General features: G+C 40.1%; 1 protein-coding gene across 8 annotated transcripts in view; it reads left to right on the forward strand.

The window, feature by feature from the left end:
• DEPTOR (DEP domain containing MTOR interacting protein) overlaps window positions 1-21,303 on the forward strand; it is a 196,179-nt gene that overhangs the window by 40,592 nt on the left and 134,284 nt on the right. For all 8 annotated transcript variants that reach the window (XR_014255491.1, XR_014255492.1, XR_014255493.1 and 5 more), the window contains exon 3: window positions 454-577. Coding sequence is in view for 4 of the 8 variants with exons in the window: in XM_082433208.1 (XP_082289334.1) it covers window positions 454-577 (124 nt within the window). In the remaining 4 variants the exon portion in view is untranslated. The remainder of the gene's footprint in view (window positions 1-453; window positions 578-21,303) is intronic.

The following is a 21,303-nucleotide window of genomic DNA, read 5'->3' on the forward strand; positions in this document are numbered from 1 at the left end:
GACTCTTCAGAGACGTGTACATTCCCCAAATCTGGGGTACTGGGGGCTCCTTTGGGCTCCCACTGAATATCTCCTCAGCTCTTTCATAACTTGATCACGCCATATTTTAATTACATGTCGGCATTTCTTATAATCTCGCTAGATTTCATATTCTTTGAGGCTGATGCCTACCCCAATATCATGCTCAAGAAGAGTTTGTAGAAAGAATGATGAATTGAATTTTGTGACTCTTTTAACAGATGATGATGATGATGATGATGATAGCTAATGAAACTGAGCACTTTTCTGTGCCAGGTACTGTGCTAAATAGTTTACTGTGTATTAAATCATAGAGTAGTGTGCTTGAGAAATTAGGTAATAAAACAAATCTTAATTAGCAATCTTCCTTCATTTGAGTAATTAAGTAAGAGGTATTTTTTTCTTATTTGCCTCTCTGTGTATATTGTCTTTCAGTGTGTGATGAGCATAAGGAATTCAAGGATGTCAAACTCTTCTATCGCTTTAGAAAGGATGACGGCACCTTCCCACTGGACAACGAAGTGAAGGCCTTCATGAGAGGACAGAGGCTGTATGAGAAGTAAGTTCTGTAATCTTGTAGTGAGAAGCAGGCCTGTTTCAGTCTTTTATCATTTTGACTTCAGCCTGGCTCTTCCACGTGGAATGGTTACATAACTGTTCCTTTTAATATGAGAAAACTCTATCACTCACTTGCTTTTCTCTTTACCAGAAATTGAGTTGATTTCATAAGATTCTTAATAAAGAATTTGTTTAAATAGTATTTTCTACATTTAAGTCGATTTAACAAAACTCCAGAAGTGAACACAGCAGGTTGGCACTGAATGTTTGCCATCAAGTGATGCAGTTGCCAGTTCTCTTTTAAGTATTTCAAGTATCTTCTAGTATTTAACTTAGAAGTTTAGTCTTTTAAATGGCTAGAGAAGCAGTGTCAAGTACAGGGGAAGTTCAAGTTCAGGTCAAGAGATGCATAGTGAGAGAACTTCAGATAGCAGGGTGGTCAAAGAGGAATAATCTCTCAGCTCTTTGTAACAGATGAATATACTGTGGCCCAGGAGTATTTGGTTGGTGGACATTGAATCTCCCAGTTGGTTTGTCTCTGAGCTGATCTGCTATTTCTGTGGTCCCTTTCTCACCCTACGTAGCTTCCTTGTTTTTTTCAGGGCAACCATTCCAGAAAGGAGTGCAGGGGCAATGGCACCCTTTCTTTAACTCTGACTGCCTTTCAAAACATGTATTTATAACATAAAAGAGCCTACTCTATAAGTGGGATGGTGCCTGAGGGAGCTGCACCGGGGTGGTCAGATTAAATAGCGGATGGTTAAGAGCCAGAGAGGGTTTGAGTTCTAGCCTCGTTACCTTACCTTTGTAAACCTCAATGTCCTCTTTTATGACATGGGAGTGGGTGATAGCACCTCCCTCCTAGGTGTTTAGTGCTGTCCTGGGAATTAAAAGAATAAACTGTGTCAAGTACTTAAATAGTTGGTTCAGTAACTCTGCTATGTTGTCAGACCCCACGGAGGATAGCCATTTCAGATATTAACATGACACTGATGACTGTCCTTGATTCTGTCTGTCCTGTGTTCTACCTCTGTCCCAGTTCTGTTCACTTTGGTTTCTGGAGCTGGCATCGTCCAACCAATTAATGCCCAATATGTACTAGTTCTCCCAGTTCTCTTATTCCTTGCTTTCTGTATCAAAGTATAGAAAATCCCTCATCTCCCTGACTCACATGAATTTGAATAGAAGGGATCCATCAACACCTCCATTTGTTTGCTTGAGTGTGTATATATGTTTTGTTGCTGCTTTCATTTACTTTCTTAGTTCCTTTTGGAAAATTCTAGCGGATGTTAAGTATTTAGATTACCCTGATGGTCTCTTCAAACTATAAGAATTTATGTTGTCAAAAACATACATGTCATTTCCATGGAAGGAAACCAGGGGATTCTGTAATACTCTTCTCTAGCTACAGATTATCTCTTGGGATCTGGGTAACCACCTTATGGGAGCAGGGATTAGCAATAATTGAAACGTCTGATAGAGAACTATTCTTTTTTTTTTTAAAGATTTTTTGATGTGGGCCATTTTTAAAGTCTTTATTGAATTTGTTACAATATTGCTTCTGTTTTTTGTTTTGGTTTTTCGGCCCCAGGGCATGTGGGATCTTAGCTCCTGGACCAGGGATCGAACCCACACCCCCTTGCATTGGAAGGCGAAGTCTTAACCACTAGACCACCAGGGAAGTCCCTAGAGAACTATTCTTACTAATGGGATGGATATGATAAGAAAAGTTGAAGAAAGTTGTTCATACCCTCTAGAAAATACTAACTCCAGCCCTACCTTCCGTTGCTTCTCCCCTTACATCTTATGTGCCATTCACACTAAACTGTGTCTCTAGACCATCCAAGTCTCCTCTCTGCCTTCAGGGCATTTATTAATTCATTAATTATTCAACAAATATTTATTGAGCCCTCACCACCTGCCAGGCACAGTTATAGTTATATACTGGAAATGTGCCCTGGACCAAAGATAGACAAAACCTCTTCCCTCATGGACCTTGCATTCTAGTATGTTGTTGTTGTTTGCTGCACTGGGTCTTCATTGCTGTGCGTGGGCATTCTCTAGTTGCAGCGAGCAGGGGCTACTCTTTGTTGTGGCGCGCGGGCTTCTCTTCATTGCGGTGGCTTCTCTTGTTGCGGAGCGTGGGCTCTAGGCACACAGGCTTCAGTAGTTGCAGCATGTGGCCTCCGTAGTTGTGGCACATGGGCTTAGTTGCTCCGCGGCATGTGGGGTCTTCCCGGACCAGGGATCGAACCCATGTCCCCTGCATTGGCAGGCGTATTCTTAACCACTGTGCCACCAGGGAAGTCCTTGCATTCTAGTTGAAGAGGAAGACGTTAAAGGGATAGCACATGAAAAGGAATGTAGTTTAGTATGGGTGATTTTCAGTATAGAAGGAGAAATAGACTCACTGAGGGTGACGAGGTATTTTAGACGGGGGGGGGGGGACAGGGAAGACGTCCCTGAAGAGGTGGCATTTGAATAAAGTGAGCCTTGTGTGTATCTGGTGGAACAGCATCCAAGGCAGAGGACACAGCAAGGGTGAAGGCTTCGGGTGGGAATATGCTCTGTGTAGTTTAGGACAGCAAGGAGGCCAGTGTGTCCAGAGGGCCGGAAGTAAGGGGGAGAGTAGGAGATGCGTTGGGACCAAATCGTGAAGGGCCCTTACCGCCATGATATCGAAAATGTTATTTTAAGTGTGATGGGAGGCCATCAGACAGTAAGGAGTGGTAAAGTGGTGATCTGATGTACATTTTGCATATACTGTTCCCTCTGTCTAGAAGACTCTTCCTGCCACGCTCAGCCCTTTCTCTAGCTCACTCTGACTCTTCCTGGCTTCGTGTTCAATATCACCTTTTCTGAGAATCCTTCCGCGTCCCCTTAAGACTGAGTTAGGTGCTGCTACTGTGTGTTTACCCCATGAAAGAACTGTGTTAAACTTTCATCTCATTTTGTTTACGACATTAGACTAAGAAACTTAAGGGGAGGGACTGCTTTATCCTTCTTTGTATTTCCTATGGTTTCACATGTTCCTGGCCAATTGTAGATGGTAAATATTTGCTGAAAAGGATGACTAAACTTTCTGATCCCTGGACGAGTTGATCAATTTTGCTGTACTTTTTCTGTGTGCAGTTGGCTTTCTAGTCATTAGTGTTCAGTGTCTCAATTCCAAGAAAATTTATTTCTTCAAACTGCTTGTAAAATTAGCACTAGGAGAAGTAATTTAATAAGTACTTAACTTGCATGACCTAACTGCCACCTCGCAAATCTTGGCCCCTACTTTTGGTTGCTAGAACATGCATGGAACAAACTTTAGGGCCTTTGGAATTGATAGTTCAGTTTACCTGTTTGATCAATTTTGTTTGGTATATACACTTATCTATTTTTTTAATGCATTTTCCTTGTTTCTCTGGCCATTTTTTCCGTGAATCTCAGCATGTACTATCATTTTGTAAGCCTTGGATACTTTAAAAAAATAACATTAAGAAATGAATAGCTGATTTTGTTCATAGCTCATCTTTTCAAGGACTTTATTTATTTTAGAATTGACTTTTTTCCCCTTTATTATTTTAGCTGGAACTCTTGTTTAGGATATCTCTAATATTTGTGAAAGAAGGTCTTACGAAAGATAACATTCCTTTAGTTGTTTTCCTTTTAAGATAATAACAATAGATAATATTTGTTGATTGCTAGCTATATATCAGACATCCTGACTAATCTATTTTATTTAATCATCATAACAACCCCTAGTTAGATGCTTTCATTGTTCCCATTTTATGGATGAGAAAAAAGTTGCAAGGAGAGGTTCAATCTCTTACCCAAGGTCACCTCATTCGTTTAAAAACAAAAAACAAAAAACCAGCTGGGATTTGAACCTAGAGCCCAAACTTATTGTTACTAGGCTATTAATAAATCTTTTCTGTTGCCTTCAATGGAGATTAAATGAATGAAACCAGTGTTTACTTCAAAAATGTAACATGGAGTTTGTGAATATCTGGGTATGAGATTTGCTATAAAAATTTACTGAAAATATTCCAGGATTTTAAAGTAGACTTTGGAAAAGGGGAGTAAAATGATTCTCCTTCATGGTAAATCTATGTGGTGTTCTGTAAATATGGTAAAAAACAACAGGGACTTTTATTTGTACATTAAGCTTCTCAAAGCACTGCCATTAGATTATTTTATCTGAACCTCCTGAACAGAGTAATAATAGAGTAGTAAATAATAACAGTAATGATAATAGTGATAACATAGTAAATAATTATATAATATAAATGGGGCATTATGTTATTGTCCCAGAAGGAGGGGAATCTGGGATCCAGAGCAGTTAAGTCACTTCTGCGTCCTGGTGCTACAGCTCGAGGGGGACAGGAGACGTGTCCCCAGCCTCCCACCCAGCCCTAAGGGCCTGGTTCTATTGTCAGTCTTTCCTTTTTGCTCTCCTCTGGCTTGTTTGTTCTGTGTTATTTATAGGCCTTTGTGAAACTTGGTGGTTTCTGGCTGGGGTTTTGCTGAGACGTACTGCTTTGGGGGGGCACCTTGGCTTTCTAACCCCTGGTGATGTTTCTCAGTCTGCTATTTTGCAGGACAAATCTGCGTCTCAGGACTAAAAGTCAGTGACTCTGTGTGTTGCCTTTTAGCGTCTATGTCACTTCCGTTACCTTAACTCAGAGGTACTCGAACGAATGCTAGTTAAGGAGCAGAAGCTGACTTTTTCAGGTTGTCCCAGTGTGAGGAACATTATAGGGGAGCTGGTGACATGAGTCCTGTCTCTCACAGTAAGTGGCAGAGGGTGTGGGTTTTGGAGTTGCACAGTCCTGGTCTTCAATCCCAGCCTCACAACTTGCTCACTCTGTGACCTTGAGTAGGCTTTGAACCTCTCTGACCTGTAGTCTTAAATGGAGATAAGTGGGGGACCCACTTGGAAGGGCTGTTGGAAGGATTAAATGAAATCCAGTCTGTACAGTGCTTGGCATAGAGTTGAGAGCCCATGAAATCTGAGCTGCTGCTATTAGACTAGTAAATCATAATATAAATAAATGACATTTGTTTTTCTTGTTTTATGATAGTATTTCAAGATACAGCCTAGCATAGCAGTTAAGGACCCAGGAGCCAGGCTTCCTGGCTGTGAATCCTGGGTCTGTGCCTTGCCTCCCCTCTCTTTGCCTCCATTTGCCCGTGTAGTAAATGGAGATACTGATTGTATCAACCTCACGGACTTGTGGGGATTAAATGGACTGATTAGTTTAAGCACATGGGACAGGGCCTACCCTAGAATAGGAGTCATGCCCTGCTGCCAGCTTGAGGGGAGTTTGAGAAAGAGGGTGTCTGCCCCTGGATCCGTGCCCATACTCTGTTGTTTTGAGGACTTCATCTAAGCCCACGCAGGGCACAAGGCGTTTTCATCAACAGGCTTCCTCAGACCTTCACTGTGGCCAGTTGTGGACCGAAGGTGCAGGGACTAAGGCACGGCATCTCCCCGGGTGGGCCTTCCAGCTCGCCACTTAATTCTGCATGAGCACAGATACCCCAGACACACAGCACATGAACAGAACTCACATGCTCTCAAACAGTGTGGTTTTTAGTTTTCCAGTAAAAGCTTTGAAAGGACAAAAAGCATCAGTAGCTTTAAGGAACAACATTGAATCTGTGTACATTGCCTTCGGATGGTAGAAGGTGTTTCGGATGCATTTTCCAAAGTACAAAACTTGATTATCTTTGCATCAGTGGGCACAATAGATCTCTTTAAGAAAAAAGTTGAACTCTGGATTACCGTGTGCTCTATACACTGATAAATAGAAGTAGCTATAAAAGAGAATATGAGTTTGAGGTGCAATTTGGACCATCCTTACTAAAACTAATAGTTGAAACGCACATTGTAAACTAACCTTGATTTCATCTTCAGACGTAGAGGAGACTTCTCGATTTTATTATTCATTTTTTAAATCTGTTTTTTATTTTATATTGGGGTATAGTTGATTTACAATGTTGTGTTAGTTTCAGGTGTACAACAAAGTGATTCAGTTATACATATACATACATCCATTCTTTTTCAGATTCTTTTCCCATATAGGTTATTACAGATTATTGAGTAGAGTTCCCTGTGCTATACAGTAGGTCCTTGTTGATTATCTATTTTGTATATAGTAGTGTGTATATGTTAATCCCAACCTCCTAATTTATCCCTTCCCCCCGTGACTTCTCAATTTTAATTTAACACAGTCTTAATATGGAGTTCAGTCTCTTCTAGGTCTGGTTCATAAGGGCATTAGTTTAGTTTTTCATCCAAAGAGTCTTAGTTTTCTTATTAGCAGGAGTTTCTCTCTCCAGCCACCAGCAGTCTATTTATTCTGCTTAGGAGTGTATACCTGGTTGAAGAATTAAAGTGCCTGTGTGCCATTAGATCTCTTTGAGTTCCCACTGCTTCCTTTATATTCTCTATTCCATAGAACTGGAGAGAAATATTAGGGGAGAACTATATACAAAGGGGAAAAGCCCTTTTGTGTGTTTTATCTTATCAGAGGTTTCTCTACCATATACCCCTGGGATCTTTTTCCTGTTCCCTCCCAGAGGCTGGCACAATATATATTTGTTGAATGAACAAAGGATTCTACATGCTGTGATTGCTACGAGCTGCTGAGCTGGTACCACGAAAAAGCTAAAGAGAGCTTGCTTTTCATGTAAGCAACAGGAGTCGGAGGTGTACCTTGTCTTGCCTTTTTAGAGTTTACAAAGCATCTTGTCCATTAACATGCTTGACGCTCTGTACAACTCTGTGAGTTACACCCGGTAGGCACAATTAATCCCATTGTAGAGATGGGGCACCTGAGCTAGAAAGAGGCTTAATGGCTGGTGTAACCTGAAAACATGGAGCTGGAGTTAAAAAAAAAAAAAAAAAAGCCTCCAAGTTTTTGTCTCTGTCTTATTGCATTTGCAGTATAGAAGTGCTTTCCAAACCGGGATCCTGAGTTCTGCAAATTGATTCAAGTTTTATGTTCAAAGTATATCTTAATTATGTTGCAAACTGTAATAAAAATACTTTCTGCTTAACTGCTTCCCAGTTAATTAGCGGTTTCAGGGAATCTTGGAGTAAATGTTTCCTTCTTGGATGATTTGAAGGGTGTCCTAAAATTGCAGTGTAAGTAGAATAAAAGTTGTTACCTTTTGCAACTATTTAGTCTGGGTGAGAAGGCATGATTTTTGATACTGTGTAACTCGTGTTGAGAACTGTCAAAGAGTCTTGAGATTTTATCTTACTTGCAAACTAACAGGTTTGCCTCCCACCATTTCATGGATGCAGGTAGGAGACCCCTGGGTTGGGGGACACAGAACAATTCGTTGCTCTCGGCAGCAGCAGTAGCCAGAGTATCACCATTTTCTTGACAGTTCCTCCAAGGCTTAGTTCCCAAAGAACGGCACAATGAAGGAGCAGATGACACCTGCCAGGGTTGGGTTACAGAAGAGGAACCCCAGGCTCGAGGAACCTTTTGTAATGGTCTTCAAGCAAACCTGCTTTCTGACCCAGAAGGAGAAATTATCTTTATCTTCCAGGTCTGTTCGTTGTTATGTAGACATTCTTGAAAAGATGGTGAGAGGAGTTGAGGGGACAGTGGAGGAGGTCTGAAGATGCTGATGATATTGATGAAAGGAGCAACCACAGGACATTATTGATGCTTATTAGATACCATGCCCTTTACATGTGTTTTCTTATTAAAGCCTCATTCTACACCAATGAGATAAAAAATGTGATTCTCCCTTTGGCAAATAAGGAAATCGAGGCTAGAGTGGTAAACGAACTTGCCTACCTTCACATAGCCAGAAATCAGCGGTGGGGTGTTGGGGGAGCATTTCAAACCCTGGTCTCCAGCTCCAGAGTGCATGAGCCCACGCGTAACTATTTTTTAGTCTGCAGCTTCTAATTCACAAAGTTTCTGTAGCTTCTATCCAAGGAGGCTGTAGCAGGAATGAATACCACTAATCAATAGTAAACAATATGCAACTTGTAGATTTTTAAATGGGCCTGAAAGGGGATTTGCGCTCCCAATGCAGGGGGCACGGGTTCGATCCCTGGTCAGGGAGCCAAGATCCCGCATGCCGCGGGGTGTGGCCAAAAAATAAATAAATGAATAAATAAATGAACAAATAAATAAATGGACCTGAAAAAAAGTGTTCATCTCCTGGTTTCTACTAAGTCCTTGAGTCTGGTTTTGGAAATCACATCATTCTTTACTGCTTCTTGGCAATGCCACGCTTTCCCACCGTATAATAAATATATGGCAATAATATTAGAGCTTTGTTAACGTACAGCACAGGCAGCAGGCCAGCTGTGCTTGTCAGAAGTCGTCAGCCCTAGATTGTCATGTACAGATTTCTAGCTCTGGTTGATTATTCAGAAATGACTTGATTTAGAGGTAGACACATGTTGTTGCTTCAACAGTAGACGTGATTCCTCGACAGGGATTCATTGCCGGTCATGTCTGCCAAGTTTTCCTAATCTTGTGCAATTGCAGGGCGATGAACCAAGTCTCTGTAACATCGATTTTTGCCAATCAATCTCTGTAGTTACTTTTCAACTTGGTAGAATGGAAAAACCATTTAAGATTTCTGCGGGTGGAGAAGCGTGTGTCAGAGTTCTTCTCCTGCCACTTATCGAGACATTCAACCTATCTGAGTCTTGTTTTCATCCGTAAAATTGGAAGAACAGACATAGCTCACAAACTTGTCATGAAGACTAAATGAGAGAAAGTTCAGCGGAGTCTCACCTTGTACAGGACGTGTTGTGTTTCTAATATGTGAGGAAAAATGCACATCGTCCAAAGTATCCTTGTGTGACCCAGGTTGCATAAAAAAAAAAAAACAACACGTGCCTTTATATGCAAGAATTAGATTCTGCATGGTCAGATGCCCAGCCTGTATGCAGGACATTTCTGTTTGTCCTCCAGATCATTCTCTACCCTTTTCCAACCTGCCGTGTGCCCCAGGAGGCTGACTTACATGGCCTGAGTCAACAGTCTCCATTGCCATTGGCTGGGTCAGTGGGAGGCACTCGCAGGAAGTAGGTAGAAGGGAGGAGAGAAGGTCAGAGTACTTATTTCTCTGCTTGCTCCCTGCTATTGAAGGCCACAGGTCCCATCAGGCAGCCCTCTTCTTAACATCTATCCCCTTTAGGCTCTGGAAACTGCCCTCTCTCCATAACCCTGAGGCCTGGAGTTGTTAATGATCACAGACTGCTAGTCTGGACCTTTGCCATCTCTTTTAGTTTCCCTTAACCCTGCCCATAGCTTTAGTAGTTCTTTTATGCTAGACTACCTCTTATTAGCCCATTTGTACATTTTTGTAGTTTCCTGCTAGGGGACCCTGATTGACAGAGCCTGTGAGACCCACCTGGGATCTGAAATGAGTTGTCTCCTATCTCCGTGAATGGACAGGCATGAGGAATTGCCCACACTCTATCAATGGAAAAGTCACTTGCTCTTTCTGTTTTTTTCTGAGTGTGTACCATGCATGATGTGATGGTTGGAATTAGCACAGGGTACTCTCACTGTTGTATGAATATGGAGTATGGTTGGATTATAATGAATTTCTTTGGCTCCCTTTCTGACCCTTATCAACCTGAGTTCTAGCCCGGCAACCACATTTCTCCAAGGTGATTGTGCTTGATGTTTCAGTCTCTCTAGCTTGACTAGAAGCTCTTGAGGTCATGGACCTTGAGGTCGCACACAACTTTAGAGCCTCAATGTCCAGTACATAGCATATACCAAATAAATGTTTGTTGAAGAGATGAATAGATAAATGAACGCATGGTCATCCTTACTTAGGAAAGAAGTCAGTGGGCAGCCCCTTTCTTTCCTAACCTTGGGATGTTCAAATTGGACTAAAACCAGGAGTAGATATTTGCTATTCGAAGATCACTCTATTCGTATTTACTCATTGTACGTTCTGATCACAAACATTCAAAGCGTAAGAATAATAGTCATAGCCATCATTTACTGAGGACTTCTGTGCATTAGGCATCATTCTAAATATTTTCCATATATTATTTTATTTAATTCTTCCTGTACTTCTAAGAGGGAGAGATTTTCCCCATCAATTTACAGGGAAGGAAAGCAAATTTGAGGTGGGCTAAGTAACATGCTTTAAGCCTCCAGTTGAGTGAACCTGTAGAAATGGCATAATGTCTCTCTCTAGTATGCTTTGAATCCAACAACTCTAGTTCACATCAAGTGTCAGTTTATTCCATCTGGAAGAGATGAAGAACTCAGAGTCTTTTCTAGAGGAAATGGCTCTTGTGTGTTTTTAAGTGTTGAGATTCTAGAGTGAATGGATCTAAGGTGGGTGGGGCAGGGTGAGGTGATGCCAGACATTCTGCAACAAAGGGGAAGAAGAACACACAGGGAGTAGGAGAGAAGGAAGGACCTCCTGGGAGGAGAGGCACTTATTGGAGCAAAATAAAAGTAGACCTTCTAGGAGCGATACCAGGGGAAGGCTTGACTCGTTGGGGTTTTTAAAGTTGGAGGTTATTCCTCTGTTATTAGAAGCTTTGTGTGGAGGCTCCTTGGGTAGGCGGCTTTGTCTTTTAATGCAGAGATGATTCCAAGAGGTATACAGTAAGTCCCCTACATATACAAACGAGTTCTGTCCCGAGAACACATTCGTAAGTCCAACAAAGTTAGCCTAGGTACCCAACTAACACAATCGGTTATATAGTACTGTACTGTAATAGGTTTATAATACTTTTCACACTAATAATACATAAAAAACAAACACACACACAAAATAAAGAAAACATTTTTAATCTTATAGTACAGTACCTTGAAAAGTACAGTAGTACAGTACAACAGCTGGCATACAGGGGCTGGCATCGAGTGAACAGGCAAGGAGAGTTACTGACTGGAGGAGGGAGAGGAGGTGGGAGATGGTAGAGCTGAAGGATTGTCAGCAATAGGAGACGGAGGGCAAGCTGCAATGTCACTCACGCCTGACGTTGATGGCACACACGTTCACGTCTTTGAAAGTTTGCAGCTTGAAGGTTCGTATGCAGGGGACTGGCTGTAGTTGCTATGTTGTTTTTCTTGCTTTGTTTGCTAAATGAAAACATCCTTGCTTAATCACAGTCTCTTCATACAGAGCTGGGGAGTGTAAACAATGGCCTTGTTCTACCAAATCTACAGAAAGCATTTATAATTTTAGAGCCCCTAACAAAAGAGTCTTTCAGACCAGAAAGAAAGAAAATCCAGATAACATTTTAAACTTTATTAAATATGTAGTCAAACTTTAACTATAAAGTTAAATGTATTGAAGTATAGTATATCATTATATACAGCACACATATCATAAGTGTGCAGCTCTATCAGTGTTCACAAACTGAACATATTATGGAACAACCACCCAAATGATATTTTTTATCAAATTGTCCTCTGTATTCTACCATGATTCAATCTCCTAAATAAAATCAACTTTTGCCTCAGTGTTAGCATTCTCTAGAGTATAAAATTTCCTTTTAAGTAATTAAACTTTGGTTTTTCTATGTTTCACCTGTCACCTCCTCTCCCCAGGTGCTTGGAATTGGTTCTTCTGTCTGGTTGGAACTATCGTCCAACCTGACAAGGATTGATAAGAGTTGATAAGGGTCAACTCTCAGGGGTGTGTGTGTGTGTGTATCATTTGTTCACTGCTGCTTTGTGCCAGACAATACGCTAGATGCTTTACACAGATTACCTCTAATTTTCACAACCCCACTGAGGTAAGCATTATTACCTTCATTACATAAGAGAAGAAACTCAGAGGATCATAGAGCCCAACCCCAGCTTGGAAATCACAGTTCAGAGATTGAAACCTAGGACTCCCTCCCCTTGCCACTGTCACCCTGCAACTGTTTGTACTGATGGGAAAGAGCAGAGGAGAAGAAAATCATACAGATCAGTCCCAGATTGCTTCTGCGTGGCACGGGGATATTGTTTTGTATTCATTATATCAATATTTCCTACCTGCGCTAGGACAGATAGATTCAAAAAGACTGTGCAGTCTCTCCTTGCCATCACATTTCACTCTTCAGACCATGCCCTTCTCTCTAGTGCATGCTAAGAGGTGGCTGAGAGGCTGTTAGCATCTCCGTGAACACCAGTGGCTCCAGCTTGCTGCGTGTTTCTTTATCCCATTACTGCTAGACTGAGGTCAGTGATTGGTCCTTTGCCACCGATGACTCCCTGCCGGTTTCTAGCAGATGGGTGAAATCAGAGTGTACGAGAGCAGTTTCAAGCTTTCAAGAAGTGTGGTAACTTTGCTTCCTCCTGGTCTTCCAGAGTAGGAACTTTGACTTATTCTTTGTATCCTAGTGACCAGTGCAGGGTGGGGTATCCAGTAAGTGCTGATAACATTTGTTGAGCTGAAAGCACAATTGTCATAATGGAAAGTGAAAAGGTGACCATCACACGAAAGATCACTATGCTGTCATCTTTGTTATCTTCATTGACAATCCTGAGCTCAGAATTCATCCGCTCTATCACCTGTAGGAGCAGAGCCTTTCTGGCCTAATGGCCTCCCGTTGCCCACGCTTATCTCCTCCTGCTTTGCCACCTACTCCCACCACCACCACCCCCCCCACCTCGTGCTGCTACTTAACACTGAACTGCTTGTCCTGATCTCTCCTCATTCTGTGCATCTGTACTTGCTTCTCCTTGATCCTGTATCCTCTCACTGTCTCTTTTTATTTAAACTTTTTAAAATTTTATTTTTATTTATTTATTTTTGGCTGGGTTGGGTCTTCGTTGCTGCACACGGGCATTCTCTAGTCGCATCGAGCGGGGGCTACTCTTCGTTGCAGTGCGCGGGCTTCTCATTGCAGTGGCTTCTCTTGTTGTGGAGCATGGGCTCTAGGCGCACGGGCTTCAGTAGTTGTGGCTTGCAGGCTCTAGAGCGCAGGCTCAGTAGTTGTGGCACACGGGCTTATTTGCTCCACGGCATGTGGGATCTTCCCAGACCAGGGCTCGAACCTGTGTCCCCTGCCTTGGCAGGCAGATTCTTAACCACTGTGCCACCAGGGAAGTCCCCCTCTTACTGTCTCTTAAGGTCAACTCCTGTTTCGTCAAACAGCAGTTGACCTTAAGAGACTCCGGTAGACTTGGGTATTTTCTTCCTTACTTTCCTTTCATTCTATATATACTTATAACTCTATCATAGCATTTATCTACCTTGCCCATAGGTGTTTTTGTTTTTTTAATATTTTATTTATTTATTTATTTGGCTGCTCCAGGTCTTGGTTGTGGCATGCAGGATCTTTGTTGCAGCATGCGGGCTCTTAGTTGCGGCATGCATGTGGGCTCTAGTTCCCTGACCAGGGACCTAACCTGGGCCCCCTGCATTGGTAGCACGGAGTCTTAACCACTGGACCACCAGGGAAGTCCCACCCATAGGTTTTTAATGTTTGCTTCCCACTGGATGGTAAGCAAGTTAAGGACAAAGTCCATGTCTTTTCATATCTGCATCTCCTAGGATAGAGAAGATGCTCAGTAAATATTTATTGAATTAACAAATGAATAAATGAAGTGTCCAAAGTAGTGATTTTTTAATAGCTTTATTGAGATATAATTGGGTCAGTACGATACAATTGACCCATTTAAAGTGTACAATTTAATGCTTTTTAGTATATTCACAGACATGTGCAACCATCACCACAATTTTAGAAAATTTTTGTCACCTCCAAAAGAAACCCTGTACCTCTTAGCTATCACTCTCTATTTCTCCATTCATCCTTAAGCAATCACTAATTAACTTTCTGTCTCCATAGATTTTTCTGTTTTGAACATTTCATATGAATGGAATGATATAATTTATGGTCTTGTGTGATTGGCCTCTTTCGTTTAGTATAATGTTTTCAAGGTTTGTCCATGTTGTAGTGTGTTTCAGTACTTCATTCCTTTTTATAGCCAAATATTGCTCCATTGTATGGATATATGACATTTTCAGCTCCATCAGTTGATAGATATTTGGGTTGTTTATACTTTTTGACAACAATGTATAATGCTGCCAGGACATTTGTGTACAAGTTTTTCTGGGACATAGGTTGTCATTTCTCCTGGACATATACCTAGGAGTAGAATGGCTGGATCACGTTGTAACTTTGTGTTTAATGGTTTGAGGAACTGAGAGACTATTTTCTGAATCGACTGTACCATGTTACATTCCCACCAACAAGCTTCCAGTTTCTTCACATCCTTGCCCGCACTTGCTACTATCTGACTTTTTGATTTTAGCCACCTAGTAGGTGTGAAGTGGTATCTCAGTGTGGTTTTGATTTGCAGTTCCTTCATGACTGATGATGCTTAGCATCTTTCCATGTGCTTATTGGCCATTTGTATATCTTCTTTGATCTATTGAGATCATTTGTCCACTTCTAAATTGGGTTGTCTTCTTATTTAAGTGTTCCTTATATATTCCAGATGCAAATCCATTATCAGACATATGATTTGCATTTTCTCCCATTCATTGAGTTGTCTTTTCACTTTCTTGCTGGTGTCTTTGAAGCATGAAAGTTTTACATTTTAATGTAGTTTGATTTATCTATTTTTCCTTTTTCTTCTTGTACTTTTGGTGTCATATCTAGGAATCCTTTGCCAAACTCAAGGTCACGAAGATTTATCTTTATGTTTTCTTGTCAAAGTTTTATGGCTTTAGCACTTACATTTAGGTCTTTAATGTATTTTGAGTTATTTTTTGTATAGGGTTTGAGGTAAGGGTCCAACTTCATTCTTTTACATGTCGTTCTCTAATTATCCCAGAACCATTTGTTGAAAAGACTGTTATTTCCCCCATTAGATGGCCTTGGCACCCTTGTTAAAATCAGTTGGCCATAGATGAATCAAAGAAGTGGTTTTTAAATCTGTTTTAAGAGAGGGAGTCTTATGATTGTACAATGTAAGACCTTGGTTGAAAAAAAAGAGGAAAGACTGTTTCCCATTCTTTTTCATGTAACTTCCACAAATATGCAGGATAAAGTGGTCCTTCTGTCACCTAGCCTGTTAACCTGCAGAAAAGTAGTCCCTACTTGTCATTGTGTTCAGTTTTTTATCATTTTTTCTTACCTCTTTAAAATATGTTCATTTTGTTTTCCCTTGTTGGTATTATCTTTAATTTTTCTTAATTACTTCATCTTACCCCTCCTAACCTTCTTTCTTTACCTCCTTTGTTTTTTCTTTGTTTTTGGCAGCAAATCCTTCTATTTTCTAATAATTATGGAAGCATCCAAAATAAATAATAACCATTCCCTTAAAAGGAGCCTTTATAATATGTTTGAGAACCCAGCTTCCCTTGACAGTTGTTTGAAAGGGTTCACAGAGGTTTGAATTGTTTTGAATTCAGTGTAGAAGTGCTTGGTTTCTCTCCTTCTTGTGTAATTTTATGGTTATGAAACCATAGCTGAATGTAGCCTTTTACGACAGCCATGGCCTTGGAATCCACACTCAGCTTCTATCTAAAGCTGATTCAAGTTCAATAACAACAGCTGAAATGTTTAATACAACCACACTAAAAAGCTGAAGATGTTTAGCACAACACTAAAAACTGTGGGCAATGTGAAAATTACAACTTAGGTTCCAGCATATCAGTCTCTTCAGAGCATAAAACCAGCACTAAAAAAGTTCTTGCTTTTTTTCCAGCAAATCTAAAATAGCAAGCAAAGAGGAAGGGATTTTAACATCAAAGACAAATAACACTCTCCATTACTGTTGTTTGTGGTATTCTTAGTTTCCAGTCAGTTGATTAACAAATATTTGTTAAGCACCTAATTTATACTGCCTCCCGGGGCTGGGTTTTCACCAGCATTGAAGGCATGATGTCTATCCTTCAGAAACTTCTAGTTTAGCTGAAGGGGTAAAAATAGTGTGTTAAAAATTGAGAGAATATATACAAAACTGTGGTACTGGCTCAAAGTTCAAAGAAAAGGAGAGATCTGTATGAATTGCTTTTTAGTTGGGATATTTTCAAAGAGAGGTTAGTACTTTAGCCCTTCAAAGCAGAACCCCAGTATCTCACTTAGCACCTTTGTTCAAATGAGGAACAGACACCCTTTTGCCCTTTCCTTCAGGCTCCTACAGTACCTCTCCTCCACAGGGACTGCTCCTGAGGAGTGGGCACTGGATTTTAGACTTAATTTGTCGCTGAAGCGAGGTTCCCTTGTGCAGTGAACAACCTGCACCACTGTACAAGGAGTGCCTTTTTTTTTTGAAGAATAGTTTGGATTTCTCCAGGGAAGGGGAGGAGGGAGGATGTAAGGGAAGAACATGAGTAAGGAAAAAAGGTGAGACAGAGTATGTTCTGTTCAGTGTATACTATGAAGGCAAGTGAAGGAAGGTGAAAGGTATTTGTTGGTAAAGAGTGTAAAATGCTGTTTTTCTTACCTTTCCCTCACCTTTTTTAAATATATAATAGTTTTACTGACAAATATTAACCAAACAGCTCTTTGTTTACTAGTTCCTAACCAAATTATTATGAAAATTGTATCAATTTATGCCTGTCACAGCTATTCTATAGATAATAGCATAGTATTCAAAAATATCAATGCTCATATAAGCATTTCGCCATAATTCATACTTTCTTCCTAATCACACAAGTCAATGTTACACATTCAAACTGTATTTTGGAAGCATACATCTAAATATATAATTTATACATTGGGAGCAACTTTATTATATTGGGCATTAATATAAGCATTTTGTCAGGGGCAAGTCGTCTGGTTAAACATAAACTTAACCTTAATATAATTTCTTTATTGATAACGTTTTTCCCAGTTATCAACATAGTATACTCTCTCTGGGGAATAATTTGAGTAATAGAGAATTCTATTAAGGTGAAAAGAAAAAACATTCAGAAACTGCCCCCAGGGGTAAGTAACTCTTTTAATATTTGGATGAGTGAATTTTTAATTTTTAATGGTTATCATGTATATAATTTTATGTTTTGCTTTTCAAAATAATTTATCATTACACTAACACTTTTTTTTTTTTTTAAAGCTCTTTAAATTCTAAAGCATCTTTCCGGCCTAATAGCCCATGGGTCATTTTGGATCCCTCCCTAGTTTGTGCCCTTGTATACCATTCACATATGTTCCCACATTATATAGGGCCTTCTCAGTTCCTTTGAATTTTTTTTCAATGCACAAGGAGATTGCTATCAGCTTATTTCTATTCCTGTACTGGCTCCTAAATGTAGCAGTTCCTTCTATTGTGATGCTGCCTTTCCCCTGGGTTAGAGTGAGTCTGGGAAATATGACTCAGATATATATCCAGGAAAGGTTGAACTCAGTCACATGCACAATCAAAATCTGGTGAGTACTTCCAGGAGACGAATATTGTTAATGCCTAACACCTTGTAAGGTGTGTGGCTTTATGTCATGATTATAGGCCCACACAGGACCATTTTGACTGAAGATGAATTTGTTCTATAAAAATAAGACTTTCAGAGCATCATCCCCATTTCTCATTACTAATTAAAATGGAATTGTTATTCTTGTCTATAGAAATACACACAGAATCTTAGTTCATTTTGCCATAAAGAAAGGGGTTTGATCTTATGGCTCCATCTAGAAAATTTTTATCATCATAATCATTATCATCATCATTACAGCTAAAATGTATTCAGTGTTTAAGGTGTATTCAACACCACGATTGAAGCATTTCGTGCATTATCACACTTAAACTGCACAGCAGCTCCCCAAGTAGGCACTGTCGTTATCTGCAGTTTACACTCGGGGAAGGAGAGTCATGTAGCTAACAGGTGTGCAGAGTTAGGAATTGAAGCTACATTTGTCTTTAATTTCATGCTTTTAAACAAGTATAATTCAGGGCAATTGACATTCTGTGACTTCTGAGCCTAAGCAGTTTAAGAAGGCCTGGCATGGTTGATTGGTTTTTGATAAGAGTCAAAAAGATAATTCAATGGAGGATGAATAGTCTTTTCAACAAATGATGCTGGGATAACTGGATAGCTGCATACAAGCAAACAGAGTTTGACCCTTGGCCTCATGCCTTCTAGAAAATTTAACTCAAATTGGATTATAGAGCTAAATGTGAGAACTAAAACTATGAAACTCTTAGAAGACAACATAAGAGTAAATTTTCATGGGCTTGTGTCAGGCAATGTTTCTGACATGTGACACCAAAAGCACAAGCAGCAAAAGAGAAAAACGGATAAATTGGGCTACATAAAAATTTAAAACTTTGGGGCTAGAAACAGTACCGTCAAGAAAGTGAGAAAACAGCCCATAGAATGGGAAAAAAATATCTGCAAATCATGTCTGATTAAGGACTTGCATCAAAGAATATATAAAGAACACTTAAAAGTTCAATAAGAAAAAGACAATCTAGTTTTACAGTGCGCAAAGGATCAGAATAGACATTTCTCCGAAGAAGATATATAAATGGACAATAAACACATAAAAACCTGCTCAGTATCATTAATCATCAGGGAGATGCAAATCGAAAACACACTCACATACCTCTTCACACCCACCAGGGGGATCCTAATAACAAAGAACAGATGACAAGTGCTGGCAAGGATGTGGGGAAATTAGAACTCTCATACCGTACTGGTAGGAACGTAAAGTGGCACAGCCACTTTAGAAAACAGTCTGGCATTTTCGCAAAAGGTTAAAAAGAGTTACCATGTGACCCAGCAATTCTACTTCTTGGTGTATATCCAAGAGTAAAGAAAACATATGTCCACCTAAAAAATTTGTATATAAATTTTCAAAGTAACATTATTCACAATAACCCAAAGGAAACAATGCAAATGCCCATCAGCTGCTGATTGGATAAACCCAATGTGGAATATTCATACAGTGGAATATTATTTGACAATGAAAAGGAATGAAGTACCGATACATGCTGCAACATGATGAACGTTGAAAACATTATACTAAATGAAAGAAACCAGTCACACAGGACCACATACTGTATGACTCTATTTATATGAACTGTCTGTAAGAGGCAGATTCATAGATGTAGGAGGTAGATTAGTGTTAGCCTAGGGCAGGGGGAATGGGGAAGTGGGGGATGATTATTAATGGTACAGCATTTCCTTTGGGGTGATAAAGTAGTTTAACATGGATGGTAGTGATGGTTGTACAACTCGATGTATATACCGAAAACCATTGCATTTTACATGTTAAATGGGTTAGTTGTCTGGTAAGTGGATATATATTAATAATATTATATTATTATTATCATTAATATCTTAATATATGCTAATAAAAGTGTAAAAAAAATTCTGGCAGCATCTGCTTCTTTCCTCTTGAGCTCTGCATCTCAATGTCCAGGCTGTCTCATGGGAAGGAAAGGCTATACTGACTTAGGAGCACCGCAGGGCCAGACATCCAGCCCTGGCCCACTGTCTGCCTGCAATTGCATGAGTGATCCCAAGCAAAGCTGATGGAGGAACTGCCCAGTTGAGCCCCAGGCAACCCACAGAATACTAAGATATGATTAAATGGTGGTTGGGCTTTTTTTTTTAAATCTGTTCTATTAAAGTATAGTTGATTTACAGTGTTGTGTTAGTTTCTGATGTAAAGCAAAGTGATTCAGTTATACAAACATATAATAGTTTGCATCTGCTCATCCCAAACTCCCAATCCATCCCTTCCACACAGCCTCCCCTGCCCTTGGCAACCACAAGTCTGTTCTCTATGTCTGTGAAGTCTTTTCTGTTTTGTAAATAAGTTCATTTGTGTCATATTTTACATTCCACATAAAAGTGATACCATAAAGTATTTGTCTTTCTCTTTCTGACTTACTTCACTTAGTATAATGATCTCTAGGTCCATCCATGTTGCTACAAATGTTATTTCATTCTTTTCTATGGCTGAGTAGTATTCCATTGCACATATATGTACCACATCTTCTTTATCCATTCATCTGTCAGTGGACATTTAGATTGTTTCCTTGTCTTGGCTATTGTAAATAGTGCTGCTAAGAACATAGGGGTGGGACTTCCCTGGCGGTTTAGTGGTTAGGACTCTCTGCTTCCACTGCAGGGGGTGAGGTTCGATCCGTGGTTGGGGAACTAGGATCCCGCATGCTGCGCAGTGTGGCCAAAAAAAAAAAAAAAAAAAACTTAAAGAACTAAGGGGTGCATGTATCTTTTTCAATTATACTTTTGTTTGAATATATGCCCAGGAGTGGGATTGCTAGATCTTATGGCAACTCTCTTTTTAGTTTTTTGAGGGACCTCCGTACTGTTTTCCATCCTGGCTGCACCAATTTAAATACATTCCCATAAATGGTGGTTGTTTTAAGCCACCAAGTTTTGGGGCAACTTGTTACATAGCAAGAGATCATTGGACCAAGTAGTGAGTCAAATTATTGTCTTAACACTGTGACTACATATTGATACTAAAATCAATCCCAGGCAAGCCTTTGTCCTAAGGAGAAGAATCTGGATAGGAATAGTATTATGCTTGATTTTAAGGGAAAATGAAATAAGGAAGAGCTAAGGGCTGTGGAGCATGTTTTAAATAGCTAGCTGAGCCGATCCAGGCAGGCCTGCCAACTGGTCTCTTGTCTAAAGCTCACATTGGCAGCAGCAGCTAACCAGCCATTTGTCCAGAGGCCAGGAGCTACTTAGCAGGAGCTCTAGAGGGCTGGCAGGTCATTTTTCTGGTTTCAAGAAGTGACACAAATTAACCCCTATCCACTTGTCCTGCCCACACCCTGAAAGGAAAATTGCTAAGCTGGAAGC

This window comes from Balaenoptera physalus, assembly GCF_965194825.1.
Source record: "Balaenoptera physalus genome assembly, chromosome: 17".
Taxonomy (NCBI): Eukaryota; Metazoa; Chordata; class Mammalia; order Artiodactyla; family Balaenopteridae; genus Balaenoptera; species Balaenoptera physalus.